The following is an 18942-nucleotide window of genomic DNA, read 5'->3' as shown; positions in this document are numbered from 1 at the left end:
CCATCTATTGGATACATCTCATTGGCTAGTTCGAAGGCGTCGTTTTACAAGTATTGACGCATGTCTTCCTTTAATGAGGTAACGGGATTTCTGAAAAAGGACAACGGAATTAATTATTGTGTTTACAGATTTAACGCGTGTCATTGGGTGAATTTACATGTGATATAGGGTTAAAATATTTTCAAACTCTACAAGGTATTTAGAGACAAATTTCAGTTGCTCGTGCTCTTAATCCTGACCGCCATTCATCCCCTCATGAATATTAATGAGATCAAAAGAGCATAAAACCATCCCCCCCCGACGTGCGCTCACATCAAAGCGTCACCATCGTCGGAGTGGGATCCTACAAGAAGAGCGTTTGAATTCACTTTTGAATCTCAGCCTTGGTCGTTATAAATTATTTTGAAGTCAACGGATAAATTAAATAGGATTTTAAAATGGCTTTGAGAGGCCCACTGCGTCGTCTTCTACGGACTCAACTCAACAATACCTGTCAGAGCAGAGCTCATTCTGTGGCTGTTTTAGGAGCCCCATTTTCAAAAGGACAGGTATGGAAAAAGCTCATATCCTATTAGAAACCATTCGTTTAATATGGTTATTTGACTAGGGTATTACGTTTACCAGAATTATTGAACTTTGCTGTTATTTTCCTGTAGAAAAGGAGAGGGGTGGAGCATGGACCCAAAGCCATCAGGGATGCCGGTCTGATCGAGAGGCTTTCAAATCTAGGTAAGTGATGGAACATCTTAATGTGTTTAAAAACAAACTGCTAAATGTACTGTTGGATTAAAATGATCTTGTAATACTTATTCTAACCCTAAAATAGGTTAATGATTCATGCAAGAGCTGCTTCCCTGAGTCATTCAGTTCTCGGAAGTAAAGCATTGGGCTTTAGGCTATGTATTACGTCAGTCTTTAACATAAGTGTATATTGTCAAAGAAATCAAACACAGGTATTGCTCAGACCTTGATTGCTGGCGATCAACGCAGATTATTATTATTATTTTTTATCTAAAAGGATAACGTTCTTGTAATTAAAAGAATGGTTTTGTTGGGTCACACGGGCGAGAAAGGGTGGGCAAGTCTGCTGTCGTCACTGTACAGTCAGTTATGCAATCAACCGTTCCCGGGGCCCGGCATGCACAGAGCTTTCTCCGAAAAAACAAGTTCTCTCCTCCCATTGCAACCATCCCTTTGTACACTTCTGCCTATCATAGATGAATAGGGGGCCCTGTCGCTGCCTTGAATGCTTGAAAGACGATACGAACTTTTTGTTTTTTGTGTGTAACAGCGAGACTGCATCACACAGCCGGCTCCATGTGACCGTAAACACCCAGACTGTGGGTTCCAATCCAGAGTAAACCACGGGCTTGTTTTAACGACCATTGACCAATCTGAGCAAGGAGGCGAACACATTTCGTCAGACAAGATGCTGCCACTTCTAAACCAATGGATTATGATACATAACATTATGTGGTCAGATCCTAATTGTGAGAAGAGAAACCCATCAGTATATGCTAGGCTAGGAATCCCCCATTGAACGGTTATTTATCAGCATAACAGGCCATGTTTAAAGCGTCAGTTAGTTGGGTAGTCTAGAAACATTGTTCATGTGGCAGACAACCCATCTGCCTGGGGAGACTATGGCCCGGTCTGAGCAAAGATACGCACTCATTTCGTCAGGCAAGATGGTGACCCTTCTAAACCAGTAGATTATTATCAGTTCGTTTAAAAAAAAAGGAGGACTGGGATGTCCCAGAGAGTGGATATTTATCAAACACAATCTCATAATAAAACTTTTCACTTCAAGTTCAGGTTAAATTCTGGAATGTGCAAGTCACGTCCCTGTAATTTTAGCCCGGCTTGTGTCCCTAAGCACTCAGCTGGAGCGCGCACATGGCAAGACAAGGGCGCTTCTTGTCCGTTTCTAGGCAGTTACGCAATCGACGGTTCCTGTGGCCGGCCGGCGGTGTAATACGAGAAGCCTATCTTTAGATGCCCTTTTTTCCCCGTTGTCGGATGTGGACGACTGACATACTTTTTGGAAAGATATCAAACCCCCATATTCTTTTTTTTTTTACGATAATTTTATGAAGATATAAGTTTTAGGAGATTTTATGGCATTTAAGCCTAAACCCTTTTATCTAGCCTTGTTGTAGACGTAGTGTTAGGCCTAGTCTGGATGGGCCCGATGTAGTGTGGATGGGCCCCATGTAGTGTGGATGGGCCTCAATTGTAATTTGCAGCTCCTTGGAAACGAAATGTTCCATTTTACACATCCTTGAGTATGGCCTATGGTCTAGTCTATAGAGAGCTTGGTGCTCAACTGCTTTGTGCATCTCCTGCTGTGCCCAAGCATGTACATATGATGCTATTTTAGTTGTCTCTAAAAATGGACTTCAAACTGCTAAAATGGGTTGTTTATTAAAAACGAAAGTATGGAAAGTAAATAGCCTTACTTCTGCTGATGCCAATTTGGCAACAAGGGAGACTATAAATTGTATCCTCCTTATAGCTGAGATGATCCGACATTGTGCACTTGCCAAGAAGGGAAACTCTACTCCTGTCAACTGCATTAAATATCACTGACACTGAGTCAAGTTCAAAAACATATTAGATTATGATTACATTAACAGAGAGGCACTGGGTTAAGCTATTCCTGTCCAAGGGGTCTAAGATGGTAACATGGGGAGAGATCTTTCATCTGGGAGAGCAATTCCAGTCCCCAAGGTGACCTGATTGGTGTGATACTTTTGCCTCAGCCAACACACCTGACTCCAATAATCAAATATTCATGATCTCCGGTTTAGAATGCAATTAGTTTAATCGGCTGTGTTTGCTAAGAATGGGGGGGGGGGGGACAACTCTGGCCCCTGATGACTGGAGTTTTCCACCCCCGTCTTAGATGGTAACGAGGCACCACATTGGTCCCCTCCCGACCAGCAGTGTGACACGACACCGCTATCAAATGGAACATTGTCACCTGCAAGTGGCGTCTCAAATTTGTTGTTTACTTCAACTCATAAGTCATTAGTCCGAGGTGCCAATACCAGTACCGTCGGTGCAGCCCACTTTCTGGAGAACATTCCTCTGTTTACTCTGCCGTTGCCGTGGTATCGGAGGGTGGTCTGGTCTTGGAGAAACCTGAGAGGACACACATGGGAAATGGGACACGTGGAAAGTAGTGCCCAGACAGACAGCGGTTCCAGCAAACGGCTTGAATGACTCCACCTCGTCAATCAGAGATGGTATGGAGAGGGGTGTGTGAGGAGAGCCAGGGTAGAGGGGGTTGGACATCAGAGATGGTATGGAGAGGGGTGTGTGAGGAGAGCCAGGGTAGAAGGGGTTGGACATCAGAGATGGTATGGAGAGGGGTGTGTGATGAGAGCCAGGGTAGAAGGGGTTGGACATCAGAGATGGTATGGAGAGGGGTGTGTGAGGAGAGCCAGGGTAGACGAGGTTGGACATCAGAGATGATAGCAGAGGGGTGTGTGAAGTCAGCCAGGGTAGAAGGGGTTGGACATCAGAGCCTGGAGAAAGAGTTGAACTAATGCCTCAAAGACATGTAGCCTACCTAACGCTTAATGTGACAGTGGAAATTCTGCCCTGACAAACCGGAGCACGAACTGGCCAAGGCCATTTATGAATCTGGGGCCACAGCACTTCTAGCGCTCAGGATCTGGGACCACAGTATTTCTAGCTCACAGGATCTGGGGCCACAGTACTTCTAGCTGCACTAAGCCATCTGCTACATTGCCATTCATGCTCGAATTCATTCATACCATTTGCTGTTGAATTAAGCCAGTGTGTAGTAAACCATACCTTTTATTTCCTTGTGCAGATTCCCCAGTGCATGACTTTGGAGACCTGAGCTTCCAGCATCTGGAGAAGGACGAGCCCTACATGAATGTCCCCTTCCCTCGCACTGTGGGCAGAGCAAACAAACTGCTGTCAGGGGCCGTCAGCAACGCTGTGGGAGCCGGACACACTACCATCATGCTGGGAGGAGACCACAGGTACCCCACAACAACCCCTTCATGTTCTCAGCAAACCAACACAGTATTGTTATTTTAGCAACATTGACAGAGTTAGGAAATGAAGCATCAGGCTTAGGGCCTTAGACATAAGGCGGCACACAATTGGCCCAGCGTCGTACGGATTAGGGGAGGGTTTGGCCCGGGTTAGGGGAGGGTTTGGCCCGGGTTAGGGGGAGGGTTTGGCCCGGGTTAGGGGGAGGGTTTGGCCCGGGTTAGGGGGAGGGTTTGGCCCGGGTTAGGGGGAGGGTTTGGCCCGGGTTAGGGGGAGGGTTTGGCCCGGGTTAGGGGGAGGGTTTGGCCCGGGTTAGGGGGAGGGTTTCGCCGCTGGCCGGGTTGGGGGAGGGTTTCGCCGCTGGCCGGGTTGGGGGAGGATTTGGCCGGGTTAGGAGAGGATTTGGCCGGGGTAGGCCATCATTGTAAAATAGGAATTTGTTCTGAACTGACTTGCCTAGTTAAATAAAAACATAGCGACAGCAGGTTTATCAGTATAACACAGTCAGTGTTGCCCTGGGGGGGGGAAACAGAGAACACAGAATGTATTACATGTAATTAAAATCTATTAATAACGGAGATTGGATTCTAACTTACTTCCTGATCTTTACCCCCGCAGCCTGGCCATTGGTTCAGTGGAAGGCCACGCCCGGCAGTGTCCTGACCTGTGTCTGATCTGGGTCGATGCCCACGCTGACATAAACACGCCCCTCACCTCGCCCTCAGGGAACCTCCACGGACAGTCGGTTGCCTTCATGCTCAAAGAGCTGCAGAACAAGGTAAGGTGACAGAGTTAGACATGGTCTTGTGACATGCATTCTCACTAGCCTGACTCCTAACCCCAGGCCATGCTTACTTCTCTGGTTGCCTGGGTAACCACCGGAAGTCTGTGGGTTTCAAATGAAGGTGTCATGTCCAAGTGGTTACCTCTGTGCCCTCAGTGACTATAGAGTTGACTATACAGCACTAACAGATCTGGATACCAGGCTATATTCTCCCTACAGCCTCAGTGACCATAGAGTTGGCTATACAGCACTAACAGATCTGGATACCAGGCTATATAATCACTACAGCCTCAGTGACCATAGTGTTGGCTATACAGCACTAACAGATCTGGATACTAGGCTATATTCCCCCTACAGTCTCAGTGACCATAGTTGGCTATACAGCACTAACATATCTGGATACCAGGCTATATTCCCCCTACAGCCTCAGTGACCATAGTGTTGGCTATACAGCACTAACATATCTGGATACCAGGCTATATTCCCCCTACAGCCTCAGTGACCATAGTGTTGGCTATACAGCACTAACAGATCTGGATACCAGGCTATATTCTCCCTACAACCTCAGTGACCACAGTGTTGGCTATACAGCACTAACAGATCTGGATACCAGGCTATATTCTCCCTACAGCCTCAGTGACCATAGTGTTGGCTATACAGCACTAACAGATCTGGATACCAGGCTATATTCTCCCTACAGCCTCAGTGACCACAGTGTTGGCTATACAGCACTAACAGATCTGGATACCAGGCTATATTCTCCCTACAGCCTCAGTGACCATAGAGTTGGCTATACAGCACTAACACATCTGGATACCAGGCTATATTCTCCCTACAGCCTCAGTGACCATAGTGTTGGCTATACAGCACTAACAGATCTGGATACCAGGCTATATTCTCCCTACAGCCTCAGTGACCACGGTGTTGGCTATACAGCACTAACAGATCTGGATACCAGGCTATATTCTCCCTACAGCCTCAGTGACCATAGAGTTGGCTATACAGCACTAACACATCTGGATACCAGGCTATATTCTCCCTACAGCCTCAGTGACCATAGTGTTGGCTATACAGCACTAACAGATCTGGATACCAGGCTATATTCTCCCTACAGCCTCAGTGACCACGGTGTTGGCTATACAGCACTAACAGATCTGGATACCAGGCTATATTCTCCCTACCATCTGATACTGACCTGTTACTTGTTTTTGTTGTTGTGTCTGTAGATGCCAGAGCTGCCAGGGTTCAGCTGGATGAAACCCTTCCTGTCAGCTAAGGACCTGGTCTACATTGGCCTGAGAGACGTCGACCCTGGAGAGTAGTAAGTACACTACTCTGTATACTACTCTGTATACTACCAAGTACACTACTCTGTACACTACTCTGTACACTACTCTGTACACTACTCTGTACACTACTCTGTATACTACATTTACATTACATTTAAGTCATTTAGCAGACGCTCTTATCCAGAGCGACTTACAAATTGGAATTACTACCAAGTACACTACTCTGTATCCTACCAAGTACACTACTCTGTATCCTACCAAGTACACTACTCTGTATCCTACCAAGTACACTACTCTGTATCCTACCAAGTACACTACTCTGTATCCTACCAAGTACACTACTCTGTATCCTACCAAGTACACTACTCTGTATCCTACCAAGTACACTACTCTGTATCCTACCAAGTACACTACTCTGTATCCTACCAAGTACACTACTCTGTATCCTACCAAGTACACTACTCTGTATACTACTCTGTATACTACCAAGTACACTACTCTGTATACTACCAAGTACACTACTCTGTATACTACCAAGTACACTACTCTGTATACTACCAAGTACACTACTCTGTATACTACTCTGTACACTACTCTGTACACTACTCTGTACACTACTCTGTACACTACTCTGTATACTACCAAGTACACTACTCTGTATACTACCAAGTACACTACTCTGTATACTACCAAGTACACTACTCTGTATACTACCAAGTACACTACTCTGTATACTACCAAGTACACTACTCTGTATACTACCAAGTACACTACTCTGTATACTACCAAGTACACTACTCTGTATACTACCAAGTACACTACTCTGTATACTACCAAGTACACTACTCTGTATACTACCAAGTACACTACTCTGTATACTACCAAGTACACTACTCTGTACATTACGATTTATAACACGGGTTAAAACACATTACATTTTAAACGTTTTGTCATTTAGCAGACGCTCTTATCGAATTATAGTTGAACTTGGTGCATTCAACCGCATAGCACTGTCGACCGCATAGCACTGTCGACCGCATAGCACTGTCGACCGCATAGCACTGTCGACCGCATAGCACTGTCGACCGCATAGCACTGTCGACCGCATAGCACTGTCGACCGCATAGCACTGTCGACCGCATAGCACTGTCGACCACATAGCACTGTCACACCACAGTATGCCAGGGTTGGGCAGTATCTGGATGTTAATACCATCTCTGTGAGAATTCGTCGGCGAGTGGGTAACCCGGCCTCTACCGTCCGAATCTATTGGCCAACGTGCAATCAACCGGAGAATAAACTGGATGAGCTCCGTTCAAGACTATTCTACCAACATTGGACATTGAAAACTATAATATCTTATGTTTCACCGCGTCGTGGCTGAACGACGACATGGATAATATACAGTTGGCTGGGTTTTCCGTGCATCGGCAAGACATAACGGGTACGTCCGGCAAGACGTGAGGTGATGGTGTGTGTGTCTATTTGTAAATAACAGCTGGTGCGCGATGTCTAATTTTAAGTAAGTCTCGATGTATTGCTCGCCTGAGGTAAACAACCTCATGATAAGCTGTAGATCACACTATCTACCAAGAGAGTTTATCTATATTTTTCGTAATGGAATATCTACATAGGCGTACAAAGGCCCATTATCAGCAACCATTAGTCCTGTGTTCCAATGGCACGTTGTGTTAGCTAATCCAAGTTTATCATTTTGAAAGGCTAATTGATCATTAGAAAACCCTTTTGCAATTATGTTAGCACAGCTGAAAACTGTTCTGATTTAAAGAAGCAATAAAACTGGCCACCTTTTAGACTAGTTGAGTATCTGGAGCATCAGCATTTGTGGGTTCGATTACAGGCTCAAAATGGCCAGAAACAAAGATATTCTTCTGAAACTCGTCAGTCTAATTTGGTTCTGAGAAATGAAGGCTATTCCATGTGAGAAATTTCCAAGGAACTGAAGATCTCGTACAACGCTGTGTACTACTCCCTTCACAGAACAGCGCAAACTGTCTCTAACCAGAATAGAAAGAGGAGTGGGAGGCCACGGTGCACAACTGAGCAAGAGGACAAGTACATTAGTGTCTAGTTTGAGAAGCAGACGCCTCACAAGTCCTCAACTGGCAGCTTCATTAAATAGTACCCGCAAAACACCAGTCTCAACGTCAACAGTGAAGAGGCGACTCCGGGATGCTGGCCTTCTAGGCAGAGTTGCAAAGAAAAAGCCATATCTCAGACTGGCCTATAAAAATAAGAGATTAAGATGGGTAAAAGAACAGACACTAGACAGAGGAGTGGCCTGCACAGTCACCGGATCTCAACCCTATTGAGCTGTTGTGGGAGCATCTTGACCGTGTGGTACGTAAGAAGTGCCCATCAAGCCAATCCAACTTGTGGGAGGTGCTTCAGGAAGCACGGGGTGAAATCTATTCAAATTACCTCAAAAAATTGACAACTAGAATGCCAAAGGGCTGTAATTGTAATAAAAGCTGTTTGAAGGACACAATTATTATTTCAATTAAATAAAAAAAAACATTATTTATAACCTTGTCAACATCTTGACTATATTTCCTGTTAATTTTGCAACTCATTTCATGTATGTTTTCATGTGAAAAGAAGGACATTTCTAAGTGACCCCACACTTTTGAACGGTGATGTATATACAGTTCTATTATGTAAAATGCGAATGAATAATTATGTGATCTTGCAAGACATTGATTCAGCTTTGATCTAACTTTACCAAAAGAGCACCATTGTGAGAAGTGATAATCTTCTATTTTATAATAATACTATTAAGTGATGATTATGACTATTAGGCGTAGGCAAACGGATCTTGTTAAAATGTAATTTTAAGTAAAAAGACAAAAAGGCCATTTTAAGTGAAAGGTCCTGAAAGGACAGCGCCAGGACCTGGAGTGATGAATCACGCTTCACCATCTGGCAGTCGGACGAATCTGGGTTTGGCGGATGCCAGGAGAACTTTACCTGCCCCAATGCACAGTGCCAACTGTAAAGTTTGGTGGAGGAGGAATAATGGTCTGGGGAAGTTTTTCATGGTTCGGGCCCCTTAGCTCCAGTGACGGGAAATCTTAACGCTACAGTATACAATGACATTCTTGACGATTCTGTGCTTCTAACTTTGTGACAACATTTTGGGGGAAGGCCCTTTCCTGTTTCAGCATGACAATGCCCCCATGCACAAAGTGAGGTCCATACAGAAATGGTTTGTCGAGATCGGTATGGACAAACTTGACTGGCCTGCACAGAGCCCTGACCTCAACCCCATCTAGTGGAAAGCCTTCCCAGAAGAGTGGAGGCTGTTATAGCAGAAAAGGGGGGACCAAATTCCATATTAATGCCAATGATTTTGGAATGAGATGTTCGACAAGCAGGTGTCCACATACTTTTGATTATGTAGTGTATCTGAGAACAACAAGATGCATATGTGTATTCCCAGTCATGTGAAATCCATAGATTAGGACCTAATTAATTTCAATTGACTGATTTCCTTATATGAACTATAACTTAGTAAAATCTTAATTTAAAAATTAAGTATAAATGCATTATTAACTCTAAATTGGCCCAATTTACATTTCCAATTTCCCACCCTGACATACCAAGCTAGAACGGGCCCCGTGTCTCATCCTATAGACAATGTAGGCTAGATATCCCAGGCAGAGCTACAGCAACTTCCAGAGAGTGTCAGGCTCCTTGGACTTAGCTGTGGCCACTCTGGTTTGGGTGTCCTAGGCACTACGGGTGTTGCCTTAACCAAGTGGTCACATATTGTTCTGGGTTCCTCTGTGCAGAGAGCAGAGAGCAGAGACCAGAGAGCAGAGAGCAGAGACCAGAGAGCAGAGAGCAGAGACCAGAGAGGGGGGAGAGAGAGCAGAGAGGGGGGAGAGAGAGCAGAGAGGGGGGAGAGAGAGCAGAGAGGGGGGAGAGAGGTCTGGAGTTTTATGAGCATCCTCAAGGCAGACAGTGATTTTATTTATTTCTGATTGGCCAAAGTGGTCAAGATTCTAACGGGCCTCCGCAGTACACACAGGTAGCCTGAAAGTTGTTCATCAGTTTATCTGGATAAGAGTGTCTGCTAAATGTGAAATGAATTCATCTGTCCACAAAATTCCACCTGTTTTTAAAATACACTTCCTGACATCCTCCTCGTGACATTATACTCTTCTTTGTCCTCACAGCGACATCCTAAAGGACTTGGGTATCCAGTACTTCACAATGAGAGACATCGACAGGCTCGGCATTCAGAGAGTCATGGAAGTCACTTTTGACCACCTCTTGTCAAGGTAATTGAATTACTGTTAAAGATTAAGGAGTAATGTTATAAACTAAATAAGCAGCTTACTGTATAGACTGACTTTGAGCCTTTCGTTGTGTCAATTACATTTGGCCCCATAGATGTGTTGAGGCGACGGTTTGGAATGTGTTGAGGCGACGGTTTGGAATGTGTTGAGGCGACGGTTTGGAATGTGTTGAGGCGACGGTTTGGAATGTGTTGAGGCGACGGTTTGGAATGTGTTGAGGCGACGGTTTGGAATGTGTTGAGGCGACGGTTTGGAATGTGTTGAGGCGACGGTTTGGAATGTGTTGAGGCGACGGTTTGGAATGTGTTGAGGCGACGGTTTGGAATGTGTTGAGGCGACGGTTTGGAATGTGTTGAGGCGACGGTTTGGAATGTGTTGAGGCGACGGTTTGGAATGTGTTGAGGCGACGGTTTGGAATGTGTTGAGGCGACGGTTTGGAATGTGTTGAGGCGACGGTTTGGAATGTGTTGAGGCGACGGTTTGGAATGTGTTGAGGCGACGGTTTGGAATGTGTTGAGGCGACGGTTTGGAATGTGTTGAGGCGACGGTTTGGAATGTGTTGAGGCGACGGTTTGGAATGTGTTGAGGCGACAGATGAATTTGAGTTGAAAATTGACTGATTCACTGAACTGTATTCTGAACACTTATTGCCTTCTCTTGTCCAACAGGAAGCAGCGGCCGATCCATCTGAGTTTTGACATTGATGCGATGGACCCGTCTTTGGCCCCGGCCACAGGAACACCAGTAAACGGAGGTCTGACCTACAGAGAAGGAATCTGGATCACAGAGGAGATCCACAACACAGGCACGCAATAATGATCTATAACACAGGAACACTAGAATGATCCACAACACAGGAACACTAGAATGATCTAGAACACAGGCATGCAATAATGATCCACAACACAGGCACGCAATAATGATCCACAACACAGGCACGCAATAATGATCCATAACACAGGAACACTAGAATGATCCACAACACAGGAACACTAGAATGATCCACAACACAGGAACACTAGAATGATCCACAACACAGGAACACTAGAATGATCCACAACACAGGAACACTAGAATGATCCACAACACAGGAACACTAGAATGATCCACAACACAGGAACACTAGAATGATCCACAACACAGGAACACTAGAATGATCCACAACACAGGAACACTAGAATGATCCACAACACAGGAACACTAGAATGATCCACAACACAGGAACACTAGAATGATCCACAACACAGGAACACTAGAATGATCCACAACACAGGAACACTAGAATGATCCACAACACAGGAACACTAGAATGATCCACAACACAGGAACACTAGAATGATCCACAACACAGGAACACTAGAATGATCCACAACACAGGAACACTAGAATGATCCACAACACAGGAACACTAGAATGATCCACAACACAGGAACACTAGAATGATCCACAACACAGGAACACTAGAATGATCCACAACACAGGAACACTAGAATGATCCACAACACAGGAACACTAGAATGATCCACAACACAGGAACACTAGAATGATCCACAACACAGGAACACTAGAATGATCCACAACACAGGAACACTAGAATGATCCACAACACAGGAACACTAGAATGATCCACAACACAGGAACACTAGAATGATCCACAACACAGGAACACTAGAATGATCCACAACACAGGAACACTAGAATGATCCACAACACAGGAACACTAGAATGATCCACAACACAGGAACACTAGAATGATCCACAACACAGGAACACTAGAATGATCCACAACACAGGAACACTAGAATGATCCACAACACAGGAACACTAGAATGATCCACAACACAGGAACACTAGAATGATCCACAACACAGGAACACTAGAATGATCCACAACACAGGAACACTAGAATGATCCACAACACAGGAACACTAGAATGATCCACAACACAGGAACACTAGAATGATCCACAACACAGGAACACTAGAATGATCCACAACACAGGAACACTAGAATGATCCACAACACAGGAACACTAGAATGATCCACAACACAGGAACACTAGAATGATCCACAACACAGGAACACTAGAATGATCCACAACACAGGAACACTAGAATGATCCACAACACAGGAACACTAGAATGATCCACAACACAGGAACACTAGAATGATCCACAACACAGGAACACTAGAATGATCCACAACACAGGAACACTAGAATGATCCACAACACAGGAACACTAGAATGATCCACAACACAGGAACACTAGAATGATCCACAACACAGGAACACTAGAATGATCCACAACACAGGAACACTAGAATGATCCACAACACAGGAACACTAGAATGATCCACAACACAGGAACACTAGAATGATCCACAACACAGGAACACTAGAATGATCCACAACACAGGCACACTAGAATGATCCACAACACAGGAACACTAGAATGATCCACAACACAGGCACACTAGAATGATCCACAACACAGGCACACTAGAATGATCCACAACACAGGCACGCAATAATGATCCACAACACAGGAACACTAGAATGATCCACAACACAGGCACGCAATAATGATCCACAACACAGGAACACTAGAATGATCCACAACACAGGCACGCAATAATGATCTATAACACAGGAACACTAGAATGATCTAGAACACAGGAACACTAGAATGATCTAGAACACAGGAACACTAGAATGATCTAGAACACAGGAACACTAGAATGATCTAGAACACAGGAACACTAGAATGATCTAGAACACAGGAACACTAGAATGATCCACAACACAGGAACACTAGAATGATCCACAACACAGGAACACTAGAATGATCCACAACACAGGAACACTATAACAATACATTTATAAGAAATTATGGGGAAAGGTCTGTCATTAAACTTAAACTTTTCCTCTAAGCTATGCCAGACTCTTGGTTAGGATGAGAATAGTTATTGCATTGCTTGAGTGGTTTAAATACTTATGCTGTTGGTACGATAAGAACAGTTTTCTATGAAGTAACATTTCAATATGTAACATTCTTTGAAGTACATTTTCTGTCTGCAACATTCTACAAAAAAAAAAGGTACTGAAACTAATATTTTGTGTTTAATCTCCAGGGTTGTTGTCGGTGATGGACCTTGTGGAGGTCAACCCAGCCCTGGGGGCGAGTCGTGAGGCGGCGGCGAACACCGCTTCCATGGCGGTGGATGTCATCGCATCATCCCTGGGCCAGACCCGCGAGGGAGGTCCCATCACCCAGGAGTCGCAAACACTCAAAGACGACACGGAACAGCTTCGACTCTAGAACCACATTCTAGAACCACTTCTAGAACTCAAAGGACGTTCGACATATAATTACTTGCATTCCTGAATATAAAAAAAAAAAAGACTTTACATACAGAGTAGTTGAATTATTTCAAAGCATTTTGTTGCATCTTCTGTGTGTATGTATATATATATAGTACTGTATGGCAACCTGTTCAACAATCATGACTGAACTTAGAAAGCCCTGTTGAACGATTATATAGCTAATTTACTATGGATGGTGTGAAAAGCTTTAGCCTGGTACCAGATCTGTGCTTTCATGTCAACTGTTTGGCATGACAAGACTGGCAAAATAGTAGTACAAACAGACTGATACCCACTCATCTCAAATTTAAACTGTAATTGATGTGATCAACAGCTGGTCGCCCTGGCCTTGACAGGACAGTCTCCCTAGCTCCACTATTTAAATGGTGACTGTATTTGATGTGATCGGTGGGGCGCGCCACAGACACGGCGATCGGTGGGGCGCGCCACAGACACGGCGATCGGTGGGGCGCGCCACAGACACGGCGATCGGTGGGGTGCGCCACAGACACGGCGATCGGTGGGGCGCGCCACAGACAATCACTAAAACTCAGTATTACTCATGACTGGATACTGCAGCTCTGCAATATAACAGGGTTGTATGAAGCCGAGTTTACACGACAAGCATGAAACCATCTCAAACGGAGATGCAGACTGTGCTTTTTAAAAAATTATTATAATACTAATGTGGCCATAGTGTGGTTTGGACAAATACCTCAGCTCGAGCTAGTGGCTGTGCCAGTTGAGTTGTGGTAGTGATGGGTTTGCACTTTAGGACCAGATGTGGGGTTTGATGTATTTTTCTTCTCTAGAATGATTCTGTTTTGTAGTTAATAATGACTATTATGAATCCATGTTGGTGTATTTACTGTCTGGTGTTATATTAGTCAGTATTAAATGACCAGTTAATTTTTAATAAGTTAAAAATTAGTGTATGTAATGGCTGTATGTTAAATGCTGAGTGAAATATCTATTTTATTTACTAAATATAACAAATGCCTTTTTTAACATGACCACTGAATGACTGTCTTTTTAAAAAAAATATATAAAATTAGTCTTCCACAATGAAATCAGTCTGTGTGTTTTTTGCTTTGTGGTCTCCATGGTGACATGTGGCGTACACTGGCAGAGCAAGTCTAGTTGGTTTTAGTCTTACAATAGACATCAAGGTCAATACGGAGAGTGCTGTCTGTGCGTCGCCCTTCAGCTTAATATCTGTATTGTATCAACAAACTACAAAAATACACACACTACCAGTCAAAGGTTTGGACACACCTACTCATTAAAGGGTTTTTCTTTATTTTTACTATTTTCTACACTAACTATGAAATAACACATACGGAATGATGTAGCAACCAAATCAAAGTAGCCACCCTTTGCCATGATGACAGCTTTGCACACTCTTGGCATTCTCTCAACCAGCTCCATGAGGTAACCTGGAATGCATTTCAATTAAAAGGTGTGCCTTAAAATAATTTGTGGAATTTCTTTCCTTCTTAATGCGTTTGACCCAATCAGTTGTGTTATGACAAGGTAGGGGGGTATACAGAAGATAGCCCTATTTGGTAAAAGACCAAGTCCATATTATAGCAAGAACAGCTCAAATAAGCAAAGAGAAACGACAGTCCATCATTACTTTAAGACATGAAGGTCAGTCAATGTGGAAAATTAAGAACTTTCAAGTGCAGTCGCAAAAATCATCAAGTGCTATGATGAAACTGGCTCTCATGAGGACCGCCACAGGAAAGGAATACCCAGAGTTATCTCTGTGCAGAGGATAAGTTCATTAGAGGTACCTGCACCTCAGATTGCAGCGCAAATAAATGCTTCACAGAGTTCAAGTAACAGACACATCTCAACATCAACTGTTCAGAGGAGACTGTGTAAGTCAGGCCTTCATGGTCGAATTGCTGCAAAGAAACCACTACTAAAGGACACTGATAAGAAGTCACTTGCTTGGGCCAAGTAACATGAGCAATGGACATTAGACCGGTGGAAATTTGTCCTTTGGTCTAGAGTTCAAATTTTTGGTTCCAACCGCCGTGTCTTTGTGAGATGCGGTGTGGGTGAACTGATGATCTCCACATGTGAGCTATTGCTCGCCTAAGGTAGAGTATCTCATGATAAGCTGTAGACCACACTACCTACCGAGAGAGTTTCCATCTGTATTCTTTGTAGCTGTTTACATACCACCACAGTCAGAGGCTGGCACTAAGGCAGCATTGAATGAGCTGTATTCCGCCATAAGCAGGGAAACTTAAGAGGCGGCGCTCCTAGTAGCCGGGGACTTTAATGCAGGGAAACTTAAATCCGTTTTACCAAATTTCTCTCAGCATGTTAAATGTGCAACCAGAGGAAAAAGAACTCTGGACCACCTATACTCCACACACAGAGACGCATACAAAGCTCTCCCTCGCCCTCCATTTGGCAAATCTGACAATAATTCTATCCTCCTGATTCCTGCTTACAAGCTAAAATTAAAGCAGGAAGTACCAGTGACTTGATCAATAAAAAAGTGGTCAGATGAAGCAGATGCTAAACTACAGGACTGTTTTGCTAGCACCGACAGACTGGAATATGTTCCAGGTTTCCTCCGATGGCATTGAGGAGTATACCACATCTGTCATTGGCTTCATCAATAAGTGCATCGATGAAGTCATCCCCACAGTGACCGTACGTACATACCCCAACCAGAAGCCATGGGTTACAGGCAGCATCCACACTGAGCTAAAGGGTAGAGCTGCCACTTTCAAGGAGCGGGACTCTAACCCGGAAGCTTATAAGAAATCCCGCTATGCCCTCCGACGAACCATCAAACTGGCAAAGAGTCAATACAGGACTAAGATTGAGTCGTACTACACCGGCTCTGGTGCTCGTCGGATGTGGCAGGGCTTGCAAACTATTACAGACTACAAAGGGAAGCACAGCCGATAGCTGCCCAGTGACACGAGCCTACCGGACGAGCTAAACTCCTTCTATGCTCGCTTCGAGGCAAATAACACTGAAACATGCATGAGAGCACCAGCTGTACCGGAAGACTGTGTGATGACGCTCTCCGCAGCCGATGTGAGTAAGACCTTTAGACAGGTCAACATTCACAAGGCCGCAGGGCCAGACGGTTTACCAGGACGTGTTCTCAAAGCATGCACGGACCAACTAGCAAGTGTCTTCACTGACACTTTCAACCTCTCCCTATCCGAGTCTATAATACCAACATGTTTTAAGCAGAGTGTCTGTGCCCAAGAACACTAAGGTAACCTGCCTAAATGACTACCGACCCTTGGCACTCACTTCTGTAGCCTTGAAGTGCTTTGAAAGGCTGGTCATGGCTCACATTCAACACCATCATTCCAGAAGCCCTAGACCCACTCCAATTTGCATACCGCCCCAACAGATCCACAGATGATGCATTCTCATTTGCACTCCACACTGCCCTTTCCCACCTGGACAAAAGGAACACCTATGTGAGAATGCTATTCATTGACTACAGCTTAGCGTTCAACACCATAGTGCCCTCAAAGCTCATCAACAAGCTAAGGACCCTGGGACTAAACACTTCCCTCTGCAACTGGATCCTGGACTTCCTGACGGGCCGCCCCCAGGTGGTGAGGGTAGGTAACAACACATCCGCAACGCTGATCCTCAACACAGGGGCCCCTCGGGGATGAGTGCTCAGCCCCTTCCTGTACTCCCTGTTCACTCGTGAATGCACGACCAGGCACGACTCCAACACCATCATTAAATTTGCAGATGACACAACAGTGGTAGGCCTGATCACCGACAACAACAAGACCACCTCCTAGAGACCTGGCCGTGTGGTGCCAGGACAACAACCTCTCCCTCAACGTGATCAAGACAAAGGAGATGATTGTGGACTACAGGAAACTAACATGGTCCAAGCACACCAAGATAGTCGTGAAGTCTTTGTCCCCATCATCCAAGATGGCATAGCAGTTCAGACGTCTTTTTTTGTCCTCGTATTGTCGTGTCCTGTATACATATATATTTACACCTTTCTTCGCATATCTTTATATATTTTATTATCCAAGAACTCAACTACAAAAGCTTTCCTGCAACCCGCCTCACCAATTACAAAAAAAGTATTATTTACCTCAAATCTGAAAATCCACAGTGGAAGCTAGCCAGAGTCTAACCAGAGGCTAACCAGAAGCCGAAACTAGCCAGAAGCTAGCCGGAAGCTACCCAGAAGCTAACTAGAAGCTAGCCAGTAGCTGATCTGAAGCTGCCCAGAAGTTAGCCGGTTTGCTGGCTAGCGTTGGTGTTTCAGCTGCCCACGTTTTGTGGTCTTCAGCTATTCCTTTAGCTCGATAATCTATCGGCTCTTTTGTGCAACGCGACTCGGTCCGGAGCATACCGGGCCTATTTTTCTCAGTGTCCCCGGATTTCAGCTGCAGGCTCTGGACGTTTGCACCTTGATTTCGCAGCTAGCTAGCTGCAAACCGTGTGACTATTGGCTTACGTCGATCCCGGAGCAAACTTAAATTATTCCGGAGCTAGCCAGCTGAGGAGTTCCATCAGCCATTCCTGGGCTACAGTCACCTATCCGGACCCGTTTTTTTGTTGTTGTTGTTGTTGTTGTTGCTGCAGATGCGGAGCCCCATCGGGCCTTCACGACTGACTGCCGACATTATCTGCCCGAGGGAGTTATCCAACTGGCACCTCCGTCGCAACGTTACCTGAACGCTCATCTGGGGCCCGCTAATCGTTAGCTGTCTTATCGGCTGCTATCTGAATAAGTATATCGGACAATTTTTTTCTTGGGTCACTATATCTATTTTGCCAATTGGATTGATCCCCTCTACCACACGGAATCCCACTAATCTACCGACGGAAACGCACGAGGTGTCTAAAAATAGACTTCCATCCTATGTTATCTTGCTACCGATAGCCATCTACCCGGCCAGCTGTCTGGATCGCCGTGACCCCAACCAACCTCTACTCACTGGACCCTTATGATCACTCGGCTAAGCATGCCTCTCTTTAATGTAAATATGCCTTGTCCATTGCTGTTCTGGTTAGTGTTTATTGGCTTTTTTTCATTGTAGAGCCTCTAGCCCTGTTCACTATACCATATCCAACCTCTCAGTTCCACCACCCACATATGCGATGACATCACCTGGTTTCAATGATGTT

General features: G+C 44.8%; 1 protein-coding gene across 1 annotated transcript; it reads left to right on the top strand.

Annotated features, from left to right (window-relative positions):
- The first annotated feature begins 92 nt into the window (after positions 1-92).
- On the top strand, positions 93-14858 carry arg2 (arginase 2). Its single transcript, XM_055865604.1, has 8 exons — positions 93-548; positions 657-729; positions 3842-4016; positions 4648-4807; positions 6040-6134; positions 10302-10406; positions 11093-11229; positions 13557-14858. Exons 1-8 carry the CDS (start codon positions 438-440, stop codon positions 13742-13744), a joined length of 1044 nt encoding a protein of 347 aa, XP_055721579.1. The 5' UTR covers positions 93-437; the 3' UTR covers positions 13745-14858.
- The last annotated feature ends 4084 nt before the right edge of the window (positions 14859-18942 follow it).

This window comes from Salvelinus fontinalis, chromosome 16, assembly GCF_029448725.1.
Source record: "Salvelinus fontinalis isolate EN_2023a chromosome 16, ASM2944872v1, whole genome shotgun sequence".
In the NCBI taxonomy this organism is placed as follows: Eukaryota; Metazoa; Chordata; class Actinopteri; order Salmoniformes; family Salmonidae; genus Salvelinus; species Salvelinus fontinalis.
The sequence above is the reverse complement of the archived record's forward strand: the minus strand, read 5'-3'. Positions and strand labels throughout refer to the sequence as shown.